General features: G+C 33.6%; 1 protein-coding gene across 9 annotated transcripts in view; it reads left to right on the top strand.

The window, feature by feature from the left end:
• The window catches only part of LOC127865925 (protein pangolin, isoforms A/H/I/S-like), an 81366-nt gene that overhangs the window by 38382 nt on the left and 21362 nt on the right, over positions 1–21622 (top strand). Inside the window, exon 1 of one of the 9 annotated variants that reach the window (XM_052406067.1) lies at positions 15762–16666. The exons of the other annotated variants lie outside the window; for them this stretch is intronic. Coding sequence (XP_052262027.1) covers positions 16454–16666 — 213 coding nt within the window. The 5' untranslated portion in view covers positions 15762–16453. Of the gene's footprint in view, positions 1–15761; positions 16667–21622 lie in introns of those variants that run through there. 9 annotated transcript variants of the gene reach the window in all.

Raw genomic sequence — 21622 nt, 5'->3', positions numbered from 1 at the left:
TGATGAGGTTTTCATTTTCCAGGACAAATATTCAAATTCTTAAAGTGATATTATGGGCATTTTGCACTGTTGAATTGAGCTGAAAAGAATTAACAGATCAAAAGAGTTAGTTAAAATGTGGTAACTGACCAATTATCTGCAACTCATCTTGCTACCAGTTGTTTATAAAAATATACATTATATACATTGCTATAAAGAACTTCGAAAATATAATATAATAGACGAAAAATACTTTATCCGAAAACGACAGTCCGAAAAATTGTACGCATTTTGCACATGAAATAAAATGTGCATATCGTTTGACTACATAAAATGTAAACAAGTAACCTAGCAAATACGTAATTATTATGCTATTCGGTTGACATATAACTTTGCAATAGCAAAGTTTGTGAGTAAAAAACAACAAAGTAATTATAACATTTTAATTTCAATCATGAACAGAAAAGTGCAACATCTTTGACATGTAACTTATTATTTAATTATCATCCTTTACTTCAGATCGATAGTCGGTAGAAATTTGTAAAGTGATCAGCTTAAAAATAATTTATTGAGTGTTATGCTTCTTTTCATTTGCTTATTTTTTATACAACTTTTGCCATCGGCCGTTATATTGTAGGCAGACGACAATATCAACTGTGTATTCCATTATCTGCGCATGAATGACCCAATATTACTCGATAGCGAACTCAATGTTGATTGGCCAGCTACTATATGCGCTTCAAATTGTTCATGGAAACAAAGAGAAAAATACTCCGGATTAAAATCTAGCTATCGGATAATATTGGGTCATTCATGCGCAGATGTTGTATAATTTGAATACAAATTTAATATCGCCGTCTGCCTCTAAAATAGCGACCGGCTGGAAAGTCGTATAAAGAGATAAGCAAATAAAACAAAACCGTGACAATACCTGTCAATAAATATTTCTAAGCTAAACACTTTTTATCTTTCTACTGAATATTTACCGATCTGAATGAAAGAGTGATAATTAAATAGTTAGTTATATGGTGATAATATTACACATCTCTTCCGATTGCCGAATTGAATTGAACGGTGATAATTAATTAATTTGTGTTTTTTTTCTCCCAAACTATCCTGAACGACAGCAGCGTATTTTAATTAAAGGGATACGAGAAAAGCAGGAGCGGTTAAATTGTATTTAAAGTCTAATTAATCGCATATGCATTTGTCAAATAAATAGGCGACTCAAATAAATAACGGTACGCGTTTTATTCATTGCTATTCTAGATATCCTTGAAAGAGCATTCAATTAAATGACACAAATAACCGGAAAGGATAAAACGCGGAAAGGAAAAATTAAGCAGAAAGAAGTTTCGGCGAGGAAAATAAAAAATTTTTTTGAAAGTAAAAAAAAATAAATTCAGTCAGGCCGAATTTAGTGGGTCGGTCGGGTTATGCCAAACAAAAGAATTTTTAGGATGGCCTGAGATTGATAAAGATTTTAGAAAAACAGGGGAAAAAAGCAAACAGATAATACCAGAAAAACATTGAAGTAATAATACAATGGTAAATGCATTTTACGCTGAGAATTATGTTTAACATTTGGCAAAACATTTTACATTTGTGTTTAAACAATGACTGATGTTTTCAAGAAATTACATTATATTAGTGCATATAGTTTTTTTTATTCAATATTGAATAAAAACAAAAGAGCGTGTACATGATTGACATTATTGTTTTTAACTTGAATTAACAAGAAGGTAAAAGTACTTTTATTTTTGACAAGTATCCTTTAAAAAAAAAAGTACTTGAACATACAATTTATTTGACCATTTATTTTTTATTTTTTGTTAATTGCAATGCTAACTTTGTTGAACCATATGCTATGCTACCTATTCACAAAAACATGAAAATGAATTGCGAATAAAAAATAAATAAATCTTGACTGTATACAAATTGAAAATGGAATGATGCAGGGATTTCAATAGACGCAGAATCCTGCGTTTTGACGCGAGCAAATTAAAAATGACTCGTTTTTGACGCAACCCTTTTTTCTGCTGTGCGTCATTTTGACGCATCGAAAATTAGACCCGTGCGTCAGTCAGTTAACATATCGAGTTCCATGGTAATAAATCCCGCTGTGCTTCTCATTGAAATTAATGTATCAGAATATGAAACTCGGTCTATAATCGAGAGAATACCCCGGGCGTTGTTTATCTTATCTCATCTCTTCCAATACACATGTCACCGTCTAAATAGTGCGTGCGCACTAACTGGTTAATTAGCAGCCGTGATTACGTGATAATTGATTGACCATCCGATAATTGCAGAGTTTTTTGCAGACTTTGCAGACGGCAAGGTTAAAGAAATACGGCAAAAATAAAGAAAAAACAAAATTGATCAAAGGTCTATTAATTACGTAGATCCACTATTCAGTCCAGCGAGTTTTGTCAGTTTGTTAATTTACCGATAATTACGGGTAACACCCATATATCTTATATAAACTGGAATACCAGTTTTTTTTTTATACTAACAAGTTATAATACTACACATAAACATTGAGAAAACACATTACTTCCGTTATATATAAATTATCCGAGTAGAATTAAATTTCTACGTCATGACTTTCGACATTGTAAATCGCTGATGTATTGTAAATTAAATTATAACCCGCATTCAATTCAAAGCTGGCTATCCAAATTACAAGTAATGGTGATTCACTTGTAATGTAACTTGTGATTCAATAATGGAGAAAGCATTAACTGGATTTAACAAACATTTGATAAGGTTTGTTAAACCAGAAAACAAGAATGAAAATTTGGATTATTAAATTTAAAATACTACAGGTAAGGTATTCTTAAGTGTACATATTTCGGACATGTATAGTATTCGGATAAACAGTAATAGATGTTCCATGCATTTAGATTGTGTTTTGTTACAAAAGCTATCATAGGGATGATGATAATATAATGACGATAAAATATGTGATGAAAAGGTGCTACCATGTATCTTAAATTACTTAAATGTGTTAAAAGACTTAAATGTGTTATGATGAAGTAGATTTTAATGAGCGTTTATTGTTTTTACAAATAAACATAGTATTGTGATAGAAATAATAAAAGTTGTGAAATGAAAATCTTAATGTGGATATTGTTCGCACAAATTATTTATGTTTTGTCCTTATCTTTGTGTACCATTAAAAAATGTTGTGTTATGTATCATGGTATTGTTATTTAATAAAGCAGTATAACTTTTCAAGATATTGTGTTACTCTTAGAGCATATGTTTATAAAAAAACATGAATAATACAGACAAAAACACAATAAACGCGCTTCAAAATTGACCCCAGCATTTTTCAATTTGACTCCTCAAAATTTCAGTCCAGGGGTCATTGACTCCTGGTTTTTAAAATCTATTGAAATCCCTGATGATGGTCATAATTTGATGATAGAAAAGCACATAAATGTCATTTGAAACAAACTTTAAAGTACTAATTAATTAAAAGACCATGATATTGATTTATAGAGAATATAAATATTTCACAAAAATAATGAACAGTTTAGTAACAGACATTAATCACTTCAATAAAATATTACTACACAAAGTCATGGGTCTCTAAATTAAGTGTACATGAGATGTATGTTGTATACAGAAATATACATACATAGTGTTCAACTAATTATTTTCAGGTGCTGGTACATTGATGTCAGATGCACTTTCTGAGAATTTTTTTTTATGAATGCACACTTGCAGTTTTGAAAGACACTAAAACTAATAAAATTCCATTGCATCATAGCTTGTTTTTAAATTTCAAGTTAGTTATCCCCCGCCACAGGCGGAGGGATATTGTTTTGGCGTTGTCCTTTCGTCCTTCCGTCCGTCCGTCCGGCACTTTTGTGTCCGGAGCCATATCTTGGAAGTGCTTTGGCAGATTTCATTGAAACTTGGTACGAGTATATATATGGATAAGAGGATGATGCACGCCAAATGGCATTGTACACCATGTGTAAATAACGGAGTTATGGCCCTTTGTATCTTAAAAAAATGCTTTTTTCTGTGACAAAGCTTTAGTTTGGCGGGGGATATCAATTTAATGAATTTGCTTGTTCATCTTAATTTTTAATATCCCAGTTGTGCAGTCCTGCAGTGACTTGGTTTGCATACTGTCCTTTACTTCTTCTCTAGTATTTGTACATAGTGTTTGTTGTTAAAGTGCCGTGCCAGATAAGCCTTTATAGTCTGCACAGACTTATCAGGGACAACTCTTTCTGCCTTGCAGTACTGCACAGACTTATCAGGGACAACTCTTTCTGCCTTGCAGTACTGCACAGACTTATCAGGGACAACTCTTTCCGCCTTGCAGTTCTGCACAGACTTATCAGGGACAACTCTTTCTGCCTTGCAGTACTGCACAGACTTATCAGGGACAAATTTTTCCGCCTTGCAGTACTGCACAGACTTATCAGGGACAACTCTTTCCGCTTTGCAGTACTGCACAGACTTATCAGGGACAACTCTTTCTGCCTTGCAGTACTGCACAGACTTATCAGGGACAACTCTTTCCGCTTTGCAGTACTGCACAGACTTATCAGGGACAACTCTTTCCGCCTTGCAGTACTGCACAGACTTATCAGGGACAACTCTTTCCACCTTGCAGTACTGCACAGACTTATCAGGGACAACTCTTTCCGCCTTGCAGTACTGCACAGGCTAATGCGGGACAACTCTTGATGCACATACATTAAGGATTAAGGCCCATTTTCCCAGAGCATGGCTCATAATAATAGTGTTGATATAATAGTGTTGATATAATAGTGTTGATATAATAGTGTTGATATAATAAATTATGTTTTTGCCGTAGGTCCTGATGGTACAAGACACAAATTGTATAATAAGCATCGTTCTCAGGTTAAGAAAAGCTACTTTCCAAATCAGTATGGCATTATTAACATATGTATTCTTTTATAAGTCTTAGTTATGTATGACTGATTTGGTATTATCAGCACACTCCCCAGTCCAGAGAGGAAAAAAAGCTCGCAACAATTTGATTTTGTTTTTTTCAATCTTAAACATGGAAATATTGAAACGAAAAGATGTCAAGTATTGTAGGAAAATAGTTGAATAAAACAAACAGGGATCTTACCTATCCGTTTCTCTTGTAATACCATATTAAATATTGAAAGAAAAGTTAAATTGTAATTTTACCAAAAAATAAATATCAATTATTGGAGCTACTAGATGGCCTGTCTTTATAGATTCATGCTGTTATCAAAATGTTTTTGTTCCAGCTGACAGAGCTTGAAACCTAAGCTCATGCAGGCTGTTAACACAATGATATCACAGATTATGGCCTATGGATAGAAGCCTCAAGTTTAATAGAGTAATGATCTAAGGGAAACAACTCTGATTTGTTTGTGTGATAAGTCCAGTTGGCTAGTCAAAGTTCTTTACCTTGAAAACAATGGAAATGAGCTGTTTTCCACAAGTAAGATTTCACAAGGAATTAGTTTTAAACAAATGATTATTATTACAGTTTTATTTAAGAAAATAGTTTCCCTTAAATTGTTTTGTTTTTGCAGTTCACAGGTTTATTTTATTTTCAAGTATTTTTATTGGTTTGAAATGAAATTGTATAATTATAGGAATTGCATTTGTGTAGCTTGAAAAAAAAGGAAACGAAAAGGTTGATTGCAAATGTTTAATTTATATTTAATTTGTCTAGAGCTTTTTATTTATCAGGATAATCGTATTTCTTTGTGTTATTAGTTAAGCTCTAACAGACACTGCAGTGTGATTGCTATGGAGATTTCATTATCCCTGGCATAAAATTTGACCATTGCCAGATTCAATTCTTATTCAAAAATGTCAGCAAGAAAAACACAAATCATTTTACTTATTTTCTTGTTTACACAAAATAAGCCTGCATTCACAACTGTACCTATTCATAGTGTATATTACAGTTATCTTAAGCATTTTTTTTGCAGGAACAAACTTAGCAATTATGGTAATTTTTATAAAGGGAATCTATTTTACCTTGTAAAAGTTATATATTTATTGTATACACAAGACCATGCGTGGCTTTAAATATATTTTCCATTAAATGTTGGTTCTTGTTTACTTCCCATTGTTTGGCCTTTCATCCAACCCATGGGGTAATCTTTTTATGTTGACCCTAATTTTATTTAGCATTTTCTTTTTTGCTTCTTAGTTCTACATTGTAAATAAAGCACATAAATATTTGGCAGTTCTTAAATTGCAGAAATATAATTAAAAATACATCATTATACGCACACATTAAATTTATGGTTATGCAAATGAGTAAATATAATTCTATAGGAGGAGAACTACAATCCTTTTAGCTCCAGACTTATAATGGTGAAATTTGAGTGAGCTTTCTGTAATAGGCACATTTAGTGGAGACATCATAATTGTTTTAATTGTACACAGCATGCTGTTAACGTGATCGTACTAAGTTTCAGTTGACAAACATGTATGGATGTTTTATTTCAACACACATAAATCTTTAGTGTCACCATCACCTTGATTGAAAAAACGACATGTGTATAAGTTAATGGTATTTGATATATTGTGACCATTTAATTAATGTTGGCTTGCCTCCAAAAACAGTGAGCACATACTGTTTGCCCTGGTAATGTTAAGTATATTGTTTCAATTTGATACATGACAAATTCTTTAAAAAATATATTTTCAAATAGTTATGCAGAAGATTAAGACATAGACACATATAAATACATACTTTGTATCAACATGACTACACAGTCGAATCTAGAATGACACTTAATGCACAAACCCAGAAATGCCAGTTTTCGCAGAACACGCATTGGTCATATTGTGCCTTTAAGCTGGCATGTGATGGTCCTTTCATATCCTTCCCAATCATGCGTTCAGTTTGCTTGTGTTTTAATGAAGATCTGGTTGTCATTTTTTAGTGTGATTTGGTGTACTTGGTAGTTGTTGTTTAATTAAAATATTTTCAAGGCTGAATTTTCATCATCTCAGTTGTATGCAAGTCAACAAATAGCAAAAAATAAATAAGGGGTTTGAGTCATTAAATTTTTTGTTAATTATTTTTTCTTAAAAAATATATGTTAAACTTTTGTAAAAACACAAATTAAATGCATATTTTTTTAACCTTATATAACTTGTTAGTATAAATTGCATCAATTATTCACAGCTGAAAATGATCTTTATAAGTTCTGAGTAACAATTAAATCTGTTCTGTCAGAGTCAGTCTGATCAAGGTTGTTTTTTGCTGCATTAATGTGCCTGCAAATGACCAAAGTCACTGACACCATGTGTGTGTGCTGGTATGTTAAAAATATAAAACACCCATTTCTTCTTGGTAGAACACCTGGTGAACAATTTTTATAAAGGTAAATTACAACAAATGAGACTTGTTTTAAATGCAGGAAATAAAGACAGACAATTGTCTCTGTGTATATATTGTGTTTTTTTTAAGCTCACCGGATTGTTCAGGTGAGCTTTTGTGACCGGTCTTTGTCCGTCTTCCGTCCGTCAGTCCGTCTGTCGTCCACATTTGGTTTGTAAACACTCTAGAGGCCACATTTCATCTCGATCTTCATGAAACTTGGTCAGAAGATTTGTCCCAATGATATCTCGATCACGTTCGAAACTGGGTCATGCTGGGTCAAAAACAAGGTCACTAGGTCAAAAAAAGAAAAACCTTGTAAACACTGTAGAAGTCACTTTGTAAAAATGTTTGCCCTAATGATATGTTGGTCGAGTTCAAAAGTGGTTCCGGTCCGTTGAAAAACATGGCCGCCAGTGGGCGGGGCAGTTTTCCTTATTTGGCTATAGAGAAACCTTGTAAACACTCTAGAAGTCACAATTTTTGCCCAATCATCATGAAAGTTGGTCAAAACATTGGTTTTTATTGATATCTCGGACAAGTTCCAAAAAGGTCCAGATCGGTGAAAAACATGGCTGCCAGTGGGCGGGCATTTTTCTCTATATGTATATAGTGAAAACATGTGAACACTAGAAGTCACATTTTTGGCCCAATTTTCATGAAATTTGGTCAGAACATTTGTTTCTTTGATATGAGAGTTGAGTTCAAAAATGGTTCTGGTCAGTTGAATAACATGGCTGCCCGGGGGGGGGGCAGTTTCTCTTATTTGGCTATAGAGAAACCTTGTAAACACTCTAGAAGTCACAATTTTTGCCCAATCATCATGAAAGTTGGTCAAAACATTGGTTTTATTGATATCTTGGACGAGGTCAAAAATGGTCCAGATCGGTGAAAAAACATGGCCGCCAGTGGGCGGGGCATTTTTCTCTATATGTATATATTGAAAACATGTGAGCACTCTAGAAGTCACATTTTTGGCCCAGTTTTCATGAAATTTGGTCAGAACATTTGTTTCCTTGATATGAGAGTTGAGTTCGAAAATGGTTCCGGTCAGTTGAAAAACAGGGCTGCCGGGGGGGGGGGGGGGCAGTTTTCCTTATTTGGCTATAGAGAAACCTTGTAAACACTCTAGAAGTCACAATTTTTGCCCAATCATCATGAAAGTTGGTCAAAACATTGGTTTTATTGATATCTCGGACGAATTCGAAAATGGTCTAGATCAGTGAAAAAACATGTTTGGCCCAATTTTCATGAAATATGGTCAGAACATTTGTTTCCTTGATATGAGAGTTCAGTTCGAAAATGGTTCCGGTCAGTTGAATAACATGGGAGCCGGGTGGGGGGGGGGGGGAGTTTTCTTATATTTATATAAATTATATATATTTTTAAAGCTTGTGAACACTCTAGAAGTCACAATTTTTGCCCAATCATCATGAAACTTGGTCCAAAGATTGGTTTTATATATATCACATAATTAATGCCATAATTATTGCCCTTAGATTGTCAAAATTTTCATTATATTATGCAAAATCCTTGTAAACACTCTAGAGGTCACAATTTTGTTTTAGATTTTATGAATCTTGGTCATAATATTTATTTTTTTGTAAGAAAAGTTCGATGTTTGGTAAGGGGGGGGGGGGGTCAACTCAAAATATAGGTCACCAGCTCAAATCTTACAAAAACACTCCATATGCCAGAGTTTAGGTTCAATAATGATGAAACTTGACCAGGATGTTTGTCTGGACAATATCTAGGTCAAGTTTGATGTTTGGTAAAGATTGAATGAACCGACTCCTCTCAGGTGAGCGAACTAGGGCCATCTTGGCCCTCTTGTTTAATGGTTAAGACATATCTTATTGTAGCTTTTTGTGACGCAACTGTTGTGAGACTTTTACACTTTTTTGAAACATCTTTAACATTATGTTCTAACCATTCCTTTTAAATTTCAAACTCATTACTTTGAAAATATATTGTATTATTATATTTCGGTTTTAAATGGTCTTTAAATGTTCCCATGGTTTGTAACATTGGACTTAAAATGCATGTGAACAATGTTAAGACACAGATAAGCAAATTTAAAAACATTCAGAAATTAGTCATACAACATTAATATAATATGGAAAACATAGCATGGTAATTTAAGTACTTAATTGCAAAAATAAAGTGCATTAACAGAGATTTACAGAGAATGTGTTAAATATGATAGTCTGACTATAAAAAGATGAAAAATATGATAATATTGTTTAAATTTATTTTATAAAAAACATAAGTAGATGAATGCCAAGGTTGACAGTTGAAGGGGCAGTACTTACATTGTTCTTTACTGCAAGCAAGGAGATTTGTTGGTTCCAGTAGATTGTACATTCACAAGTGATTTAAGAGAAATATATATTTTCATAAGTGGAGCAGCCACGAGTAAAATATTTATTTTTTTATGAGTGTCAGTTGATTAAAATAAAATATTAGTTGATAAAAACAAATAATCAGTTGATGAAAATCAATAGTATACTTAATTAACACATTTTCATTTTATTTAGTGCTTTACGTTGTTGTTTTTAGCTCACCTGAGCACAACGTGCTTATGGTGAGCTTTTGTGATCGCTTTTTGTCCGTCGTCCGTTTTCCGTCGTCCGTTGTGCGACGTCAACATATGCCTTGTTTACTCTCTAGAGGCCACATTTATTGTCCAATCTTCATAAACAGGGCCCTCAATCTATCAAATCTGCCGCCGAATTTCAGCGGCAGTCCCCCACCTGAAAAGTATACTTTTTTCCCCTTTTGGGGGAAAAAATTCCCCCTTAAAATTTTTTTTTTTTTTTTTTTTTAAAGAGAGATGTGTCTTATCTCATGATTATTATATCTGAATTCGATTTCAATTTAATCTTTTCAAACATACTAAATTATGAAAAATGCAATGAATTTAGTGCAAACATGTACAAATGTAATAATGAGAGAGTAAGTAAAAAAATCCCCCAAAAAGGGAAACGCCACGAAAATTCCCCCTCCTAAGGGCTGCAGACCCCTTCCCCCAAAGTAGTGTGAGGGCGCTGTGAAATTTGGTCAGAAGATTGGTTTCAATGATATCTTGGATGAGTTCGAAAATAGTTACATTTGCTCGAAAAACATGGCTGCCAAGGGGCGGGGCATTTTTCCTTATACGGCTATAGTAAAATCTTGTTAACACTAGAGGCCACATTTATTGTCTGATCTTCATGAAACTTGGTCAGAAGATTCATCCCAATAATATCTTGGATGAGTTCTAAAATGATGCCGGTTGGTTGAAAAACATGGCTGCCAGGGGGCAGGGCATTTTTCCTTATATGGCTATAGTAAAACCTTTTTAACACCCTAGAGGCCACATTTATTTTCCGATCTTCATGAAACTTGGTCAGAAGATTCATCCCAATGATTTCTTGGATGAGTTTAAAAATGGTAACCTTTGCTTGAAAAACATGACTGCCAAGGGGTGGGGCATTTTTCCTTATATGGCTACATGTATATATGGCTATAGTAAACTCTTGTTATCCCCCGCCAGAGGCGGAGGGATATTGTTTTGGCGTTGTCCGTCCGTCCGTCCAGCTGTCCGTCCGTCCGGCACTTTTGTGTCCGGAGCCATATCTTGGAAGTTCTTTGGTGGATTTCATTTAAACTTGGTATGAGTATATATATGCATAAGAGGATGATGCACGCCAAATGGCATTTTTACACCATCTGTTAAAAACAGACTTATGGCCCTTTGTATCTTGAAAAAATGCTTTTTAGTGTCCGGAGCCATATCTTGGTAGTTCTTTGGCGGATTTCATTGAAACTTGGTATGAGTATATATATGCATAAGAGGATGATGCACGCCAAATGGCATTGTACACCATCTGTTAAAAACAGACTTATGGCCCTTTGTATCTTGAAAAAAAGCTTTTTACTATGGGCACTTTTGTGTCCGGAGCCATATCTTGGAAGTGCTTTGGCGGATTTCATTTAAACTTGGTATGAGTATATATATGCATAAGAGGATGATGCACGCCAAATGGCATTGTACACCATCTGTTAAAAACAGACTTATGGCCCTTTGTATCTTGAAAAAATGCTTTTTACTATAGGCATTTTTGTGTCCGGAGCCATATCCTGGAAGCGCTTTGATTAGGTTAGACCTATTTTGTAAACTAGATTTTTGAAGCAACTTCTAGACTTACAGTAACTAATATTTATATCAGTTTCTTGACAGATTGTGAACTTCTTATTACATTCATTAAGGTATTTGCTGTATGTTGTTTATTTTTTAACAATACTTAGATTTTGTAGACTTGGCTTGTACCTGTTCTTAATTCTCTGTCATTGTTCTTCATTTTCCAAGTTCTTGGAATAAAAGTTAGTAATTTTTGTTATAGCTGCTTTGGTTTTCACTTATAAATAAATTCTTTGAGTGTATTCAGGCGTATCTGACTGGACACCTTTAGTAAATTGAATAACAACCAGTCAGTGGTGTCATCCTGACGGGAAATAAGCGTTCGTCAAATAAATATTTCCACATTACATAAGTGCTCACAAAGTTACATAACTCGTAACCGTCCCGTGACCGGTTCACTTGCGTAAGCGAACGAGACATCACTACCACACCTGGATACGCCAGTTGAGTTAGATAATGGTTTGGATCGGTAAAAAACATGGCAGCCAGGGTGGGGGGGGGGGGGGGGGTCTTTTTACCTTATATTTATATAGTAAAAAAGCATGTGAACACTCTAGAAGTCACATTTTTTGCCTAATCATCATGAAATTTTGTCAAAACATTAGTTATGTGGTTGTCTGGGACAGGTCTGAAAATGGTCATGATCATTGAAAAAACATGGCCGCCAGGGGGTGGGGCAGTTTTCTTTATATGTATATAGTGAAAACATGTGAACAGTCTAGAAGACACATTTTTTGCCCAATCTTCATGAAATTTGGATATATCTTGGAAGAGTTCATAAATGGTTCAGGTCTGTAAAAAAAACATGGCTGCCAGCAGGGCCATTTGTTGTTCATTCTTCATGAATCTTGGTTAGAACATTTGTTCCATTGATATCTTGGGCTGCAAAAAACAGGTCATTTCTTTTTATCTGTGGTGAGCGACTTTGGGCCTTTCAGGCCCTCTTTTTCAATTTGATAATTTTTTGGTAAAAATAACAACGTAATATTACACTGAACATTATCCATGTAAATATTGTTGTTTAATAATTTTTCACTGTTTGAAGGATTGAGTTTCCAGTTTAATTCAACAATATTTCCTATGAACCATTTGAAAGTGTAAAATGTATTAATTTATTATAAAAAACAAGGGTAATACATATTAAATGAAAAACCAGTGAACTAGGATATATAATTGGAAAATCAAGCGAGACATCATGGTTGACTTGTGCATATTTCTTAGTAAGTGCCTAACTATTTGTGCATTATGCAAAAAATTATTCAGAAAAACTGTGTTAATATTTTATGGTCCATGCATTATATACGGTATTAAATATTATTGCCTTTTTGGGATTAATGACTTTCCATTAAACTATATTTAAATTGTTAATCGATGGGTATATGGGATTTTAAGATAGGAAACAGACGTGAGGTAAAATTGGTTTTCACATGAAATATTTAGTAGATACTTAAAGGGACTTGTTTGCAAAATTACATTTTATTTTCATACATATAATTTTGGAAACAGGAGAAATAATATTCCTAACTAATAAAATATTTTAAGCAAGAGGCTTCTGGTTGGAAATGGTGTGTGACCATCTTTAACGTCTTGCACTTTTAAACCAATATAGGTTGCATATTTGAGTTGAAAACAGTAAGATTGGCGCTGCATGTTATACGTCGTTTTTTTCAAACGGTACTTTGAGAGTTGGGAGCATTCAGGGCTTTGGCACTTCAGACTTGTGACATCAGCGGACTGCCTTTCTTGGTTACTATGCTAAATTAAATACTGTAAACATATAGAAATTCGTCGGTATGAAATTTCGTGGTTTAATAAAAAACAACTAATTCGTTGACACGTAATTTCGTGGATTTCAACTTTTCGGGGAAGATTGACAGTCATAATAGTTAAACTTTTCTTAAAACAACCAGAGTAATCACGAAGAATAATCTGCTAATGTGTGTTGACAGCAAGGCTTGTGATTAATGTGCACTGAAGCATGAAAGTGTTGCCGATAATTGTCGATAAGAGCGAATAAGCGGCGATCTTGTGGGTCCCCGCTCGCTAATTGCCATCAATGTTGTTTTGACAAAATATGCAATTCTCTGCTCAATCGGTGCCCTAGTAGTAACAATTGAGTAATAAGGTCCCCAAAATACAGGTGTGAAAACCGTTATGTCTATTTTAACTTTAATTGGCACTAATTGACATATGTGATAAATCTGCAAACTGTTAATTTGACGACGTCATTTAAAAGAGAACAATCGTTGATGTACAGTTTAAATTCCGTTTTTGATATAAAAAGTATTATTACGGTACCCAAACACAACATATTGTTTTACCTAGCATATCTCAATCAAATATCTCAGATAACCGAAAACAATAGAGAATGTCGGCAATGACATTCGGAAAGGACCGATTTCGGATTAAAAATGTAAAAATAATCGTTGGTACTTGAATTCGTGGTTCAGCGGAACAACGAAATCCACGAAAATTCGTACCACACGAAATTTAATGGTTTTACAGTACTTTTATGCTAATGCGCAACATTCCTACAATATTATTTTTAAACTATATCTTATAGGGCTGCAACGAATCCCATAACTTTGTTTGGATCCGAATCCGAATCTAAATATGGTTTCTTACAGTTTTTCGGATCCGGATATCTCAGAAGAGAATATGAGAATTTTCTGTCTAAATTAAAGAAATAAATTACTATCAATTTTTTAGTTTGACTACAAAACATTAAACATTTATTAACAAAAAACATAACTAAGTTTTCGTTAAAAATTGTAGCAATGTCAAAATAAAACGAAACCTTAACACGTATTCACTTAATAGTTTGATCGTTAACATACACTTTTTACTGTACATACAGTTTGATGTTTGTTTTCACAAAAATTAACATATCAACATTGTCCGGGTCCATGCAAGCCCTATGAGCACTGACGAGGTCTCCTGCTGTGAAGAAGATTCTCTCACTGGGCACTGAAGTTCCTTGCATCACAAGATAGCATTTAAACTTTCAAGACATTACATGATGCAGGAACACAATTTGACAGGTCGCGAAATTATGCAAAATTTACCTGAATAACATTCCAGCCACACTGGATCCACTACCATTGTTTTAAATACAACTCAGAAAGACAATAAGGATTGAAAACTTACTTATTGCCATTAGGAATTGCATTTGTAATGTGTAAATCCTCCATGATTTCGAATTAGTTTTGCTTTCGGGGCTCATTATGTAATGTCCAATGACACTCTTATACAATAAAAGTTGAAGGATCTCGAATGATCTGCTTTTTGACTGTCACACGTCAATAAATATCCACTATTATAGGTATTGTTTATCTTTTAAGCAGAATCAGTCTGTATAAAAAAACATACTCGTGAAAACAGCGCTAGGTTACATACATCTATGAAAATAAATATTCGGAACCGAAATTTCCAGGAGTGGATCTGTATCCGCGAATCTGAAGGTCGATCCGATATTATCGGATATTTCGGGTACCCATTGCAGCCCTAATATCTTATGACAATTAGCTTTTTGATTAATATGGTTTATTTTATTCTTAACATTTAAACAGCATTAACCATTTTTTTGAATACATTATCATTAATTAAACAAATATTTTTGACACGAGTTGAAAATGTGTAATGCATAGATATGATTAAAAAATGCATCATGAATAGTAAGTGTTGAAGGTAATAAAAAAACAAAAAAAATAGATGCATTGTCATCAACATTTCATTTGCTTATCTTTTTTTTTTTTAATTTTGTGGTTCACTGTTTAGAACAATCCGTGTTGGTTTTATTCGCAACTAATGAGAAGGAAATACATTTGGGTTGACAATGGCCAGCATTCTACTATTGTCCTTATGAAACCCTTACATTTGGTCAAGTGTGACTTCTATTGTACTGTATTGTCCCACTGTTGTTTTCCAATGGCGCTACAGTTAAGTGATCCACCCATGGTGATCATCCAACTGACCCAGTCATTCTTGTGTTTTGTTTGGTGAGCGCATCCTCTTGTATTTCCACCATGTCTGTGCCTTTCTTGGCAGCTCAGTGCCTTGTATGCTCAGTTATCAAGCTGTCATGTGTCACTCTGTGAAACCTGACATGATGTATAGCTCCACCACACTACTGTCATACAGGGTCAAGCCGCATGATTATTAAACAGGCTGATAATAGAACCAGAAATACCGACAGTAAATACTACCACTTGTCGCTCTGCCTCAAAACTCCCCCCTCAGTTTAACACTATTAACTTTGTCAGTCAGTTGAAAATCATTGCCTGTGGACCAGCTAGCGGTAAACTCACGAGTTGAAGGTACCTGTGTGCCGCACCACTGCAGGATAGAAATTATGAATGGATTGGCACACTACTTTCATTTCACACTAGGACAAGACACTCTGGCCAGAACTTTTAGGCAGTTGTGGACCAACCGTGGTTGTGATCATACATGGACTTTCAGATTTTATTGGATATAATTATTTATCAATTATCGAGTATTAATTAGTGGCTTACATGTATTTCTATATGGTTGTGAAAGACTAAACTTTGCTTGTTTCTACATATGTATGTGCCATTTGTCAACGGACTGAAGTTATTGTATTAATTTTTATGAGCACTGATGTTTCATAAGTATATAAATATATTTATTTATTAAATATTTATATATTTTGTATGTGACTACATATGCATTAAACCAGTATTTAAGAAAAAGTGGACAAAAGCTGTAGCCTAGCAAATTGGCTCTAGTGGCTATACTGACAGAACTTCCCCCCCACGAACGGAAATTCGTTGATATCATCATAATCCATAAAAAATGTTTTATAACCTTTAGCCAAAAGTTACATTAAAAAAACAACTTAAAAATATGTTGACATGAAATTATGCACATGGAATTTGTAAACTGCGTCAAAATTTGGAATGTGGGATTCTTTAACAAAAACCTCAGCGGGAGTAGCCGGTTGTAAAGAGTGTGAGGCGGCAGCCACGGGTTGTCGGTCCGGTTGCAACCTGGCACCCGTAACTGTTGAAAGGGACCGGGACTTTCTGTGGATACGCACAAAAATGCCTGTCTGTATTTGGCCTGAAACATGTTTATTGGGCTGTACATCTTCATTGCACGAACATCTGTTGGTAAGTTGAAGCACACCAATAAAACATTTTAAAGTCTGAAAACAACAACAAACCTTTTTCATATTTAAAGACACACAGTTGTAGAACTTTGCATATTTCACTAATACTATAAATGAAATATGCAAAGTTCTACAAATGATGGATTAAATTAATGGTCTTATATTGTGAAGTCATTTGTGTTTAAATCATTCGATCATATTTTAATTAATTGGTACATAATTATAAAATGTACTTGATGTTGAACAAAAATTATGACAAGTTTGGTATCTTGCAAATGGCTGTGGTTTGATAACTATATTTTGTTTAATGTAAGCAAATTTATTGTCTCTAATTAATCTAAATTTAATTGATATATCTTTTATTATTTAGTAGCTTTAGATTATATTTTTACAAAAACGTGGCCGAAAGTTATTATGTTACTGCCAACATTTTATCTATTGACTATTTTATTTATTTGCCTAGAATATCTTTTTCATTTAATGTTTAATAATCCTACAGCGTAATCCTCCAAAAAATTGTAATGTTTTAAATGAAAAAGGTATGTATATATAGGATCTGGCTTGAGTTGTTGTCATATCATACCATATTTTATTAAACGAGTTCAGGAATTTTGTTAGTAAGCGAGCCTTAATATGACAACGAGTGTCAGATCTTTTTTATCACATGCTTTTAAATGAGCAAATTAAATAAATATTTACGCGAACATAATGATAAATCCCAAATGTTGTTTACATTTCGTTAAGTCATTTGAAGTTGCCACGTCATTTCAGCAAAATAACAAAATGCGATTGGTCAATAAACGAAAACTAATCAAATGAAAACGCTTTAAAATGTTGTATTACACATGTGTAATAAAAATAATATGTAATGATTGTATTACATGGGTAACAGGGTATAGCATGTGATAAAACAATTAACACAGCAAATAACACATTAAATGTCTAAGACCTTGCGGAATTTTGGATTGTTAAATTACATGTTAATGTATTTTATGTCATTGCAATTAATGCTTTAAAAAAATGGTAAAAAATGCCGTTAACAAACGAAAATAATATGTTAATCCATTACGTAATACGAGCTTGTCACATCTTGTGAGGTAAATGTTTTTTCCCTAATTGCGAGAACAAAGTTGGAAGTCATATTCATAATATATTCATTTGAACAACACCTGATGATAGCAACTCCAGTGACGCATAATGACTGGGGTAACCGGATCGTATTTACTTGTCAATCATTTTAGCGTAATGTATTTTTGTCATGAAAATCATGTTAAAGAATTAGAAACAATTAAATTGAGGTATTAAGTAGCGGCTGAAACTATAAAATGTTTTTGTTGAAAATAAAATCTAATTAGGGGCTAACTGTTTACAAATTGATAAAACCAATCTTTCTAATTGGGGTGCCATATTCCTTGTCATATAATTAGAAGTTATTGTAGTTTTTGTATTCAATTAAGTGTCAAAGTGATTTTTATTAAGAGGCTTTAACTTCTTTTATTCGTAAATCATTTTTATAACTGTTGTTTCATTTTACGTTAAATAATGTGATGTATTTAAAATAAGATTGTTCAGAAAGTAAAACATTTTTAAGCATAGTTTTCCTGGCAAATTGTATAAGGTTAAAAACCTAATGTATAATATTGTGGGATATCATAATTATTGTATGAAATGAAGTTGATTTCAAAAGTAATTACTAGGAAGTGTTACTTCCTTTCTTTATTATGGTTGATTATAAATCCCAAATTTAATGTCATCAACAACAAAATAAAAATAGCATATGGCAGGTTTTTAATAAGAAATAAGTCATTTTGTAACTGTTAACTTTATTTAAATTAATCAGGGCTATAGATAGTAAGCGTTTTTGCGTTATTACGCAATAAAAATAACCAAAAACCTAATTAAATTCAAAATAAAGTGTACAAAAACGCAAATACAAATTAAATAACGTAATTCCCATAAACAACCTTGCGTCACGAAACGCAATTCTTACGAAAACCAAGCGTATTTTGTAGACTGGTTATTTACCGTACCAAAGTGTACCGGATAGTTTATATGCCCTCCTATGAAGAAAAGAAGGCAGTCTTTCCAGCGGTTATCAATCTTTGGGGTATTATTGTAATAATTCTTAGACCCGTCCAAGTTCTACTTTCATTTTCAAGGTATTCAACTCAAAATGACCCGAAAACGGGGTGCATCGCTTTGAACAGCCATAACTTAATCAATTGTGCAGCGATTTTCAAGAACTCAGTCTTATTCAACGCAAAAATGAATGAACTTTGATCAGAAATTCAGTAAATGTTTGTTGTTATGTACAGGTACCTTACGTTAGTAGATTTGTATTACATATGTCATTCCGTAAATTACCCTATTGAGTTAAATAACCGGGGGGTGAAAACCCCAATTAAGCTCAAAAGTAGAGGGTGAAATTTTTTGCTAAAACCCTATTGTTGTCAAAAAACTGGGGGTGAATTACCCATTATACCCCAAAAGTTATCTATAGCCCTGAATTAAGCTAATAGTGTCAACCCTAAACCTAAATGGCAACAAGAAGGCAGACATACAGCAATAATTATCCCTCGCCATAGACGGAGGGATATTGTTTTGGCGTTGTCCGACCTTCCGTCCGTCCGTCCGTCCGTCCGTCCGTCCGGAGCCATATCTTGGAAGTGCTTGGGCGGATTTCATTGAAACTTGGTATGAGTATATATATGGATAACAGGATGATGCACACCAAATGGCATGGTACACCATCTGTTAATAACGAAGTTATGGTCCTTTGTATCTTGAAAAAATGCTTTTTTGAGTGTCAAAATAATGTAACATTTTGTGTCCAGAAGCATATTTGCGGGGGATATCAATTCAACGAATTTTCTTGCTAAATATATTTTAACATTGTATAATAGACATCGAATAATGACAGGAATAAAATAACTGCTATTATTTTTAAGAAAAGCCTTTTTTTCTCTCACAGAAGGCCATAATAACAAATGCAAAAATCTTAAAAAGATAATTATTTTGTGGTTAACATGTAACCAATAGCAACCATTATGATCATAATACAAGCCCTTATCTGGTCGTCATTGTTGTGCTTCTGTATTTTGCAGTGCTTTTTATGTTGAAGTGCTATTTCCACATCAGCTGTAAATGCAAAATTGATGGATTGTCACTTATGGAATCAGAATATTATTTTTATTACCAGAGTTACTGATAAACCAGTGTCAATGTATTGATTCTATTTTAATGCAGCTTTTTGTCCCATATCCTAATAAAAAATTAATGAATTGTGATTTTAAAATCACTCTGGCATTAACAGTGTGACATGATACCCGACCCAGTGTGAAGTGTCTACAATTTGGTTATGAGCTGTTGCAACATTCGCCCCACCGGGCCATAATAAATTTATTTCTGATTACCAAAGCTCACTTTGGGATTATGTTCACAACATCAGGGACACTTTAAAAGATATGCACCTGTCACCGTATATAATGTCAAATTAATCAGCAGGGAATAAAAATTAACATTTTGAAAGAGCATTGATTACACAGACAGTATGCAATTTCTGGGAGCTCATTATTGACTGACAACATTGTAATGGACGTTATTACGCTTAATTGTCAGTGGAAACATGTCAGTTTCTTATTTCAGAATTGTCACCAAAGCCAATACCACTATTTGAAACTCCACTCTGTCTCTCTGTGATCATATTTAATATAATTTGCAAACAGAAGATAATATGATTTTTAAACAAATTTTAGTTTCACACTGTTGATCAATGTTTTGCCTCTTAAATTTATTCTTAAATTCAATTATCACCTTTTATTGGTACTAATAGAAATTGCAGATAAATGTATTTGTCATAGCATTCATATTCAAAAGAAGAATAATTTATGCCCTATTTGTTAAAATTATTTATAAACTACTCTAAAGTGTTATTATTTGTTTTGTCAACACATTTATTTATAATTTGCTATTTAAGCATTATTAATAACTTGATTGACAACATCCCATCATTAATATAACAGCACTCAGGCATTTAAACCCCATCGGCCAACAGTAGTGTATTCACACACATTGCCAGCCTGAGCAAGCGGGAAGGTAGAGCAAGTTCTACTTCTCTGCTCCCCTGTGCAGGTTTAAAATGACTGACGTGTGTCACAATCGACTGTACCACTATTGTGGGTGAATCAGGTGGGCTCAGGTATAGCGTTAATCAGACCTATGTTCTTATTAGAAATGTATTGGCATGGTCTAAAAGGATTTTTAAAGAAGATAGAGAGGTGAGAAAGAGCTGTTAATCTTCAGGAATTTAAGTGAAGTGCATGTTGAAAAAAAAAAGAGTTCATAAAGAGATGGAGATTTAACTGACATGGGGCTTGATACCCCCAGCAGTTGGCTCATTCCAAGTGCCAGTGAAGTTTCATTTTTGTCATGCTCCCTGAACTTGACACCAAACATCAATATCTTTTACTTCTTGTGATTAATGTCTATTAAAAAGAGAAAAAAATTCATATAAAAAGCATGACCTTTCTTAAATGGGTCTAAATAAACATTTTATTGTTGTTGAAAAGCATTTTTTGTAGACAGATCCATGGGTGTTAACGTTTGCACCAAGCACTGAGTCTGGATCCCAGGGCTTTAATGCTGCTTTGTGATTGGAAGATTATAGCTCTGATAGGTAGGCAATAGATAATGTAATCGGGGAAAGAAGAATTCACGACCAGATCACTGTGCCAGATTTTGCAAATTTTATTTGGCCATTAAACTGTCAAAGAGTAGTTAAGGCATAAACCATACTTACATATTCAGAAAACGGGTTAAACAACCCGGCTTTATTGTCTTGGTTTAATGAGATATTACGGCACTGAAAATGTTAACTGTATACAATAATCAGGCGTTTTTAGATACAGCAACTCTAGAACTGATTTTATATATTTCTTGAAGAAAACAACAACACATT

Source organism: Dreissena polymorpha, chromosome 2 (assembly GCF_020536995.1).
Source record: "Dreissena polymorpha isolate Duluth1 chromosome 2, UMN_Dpol_1.0, whole genome shotgun sequence".
NCBI lineage: Eukaryota > Metazoa > Mollusca > Bivalvia > Myida > Dreissenidae > Dreissena > Dreissena polymorpha.
The sequence above is the reverse complement of the archived record's forward strand: the minus strand, read 5'-3'. Positions and strand labels throughout refer to the sequence as shown.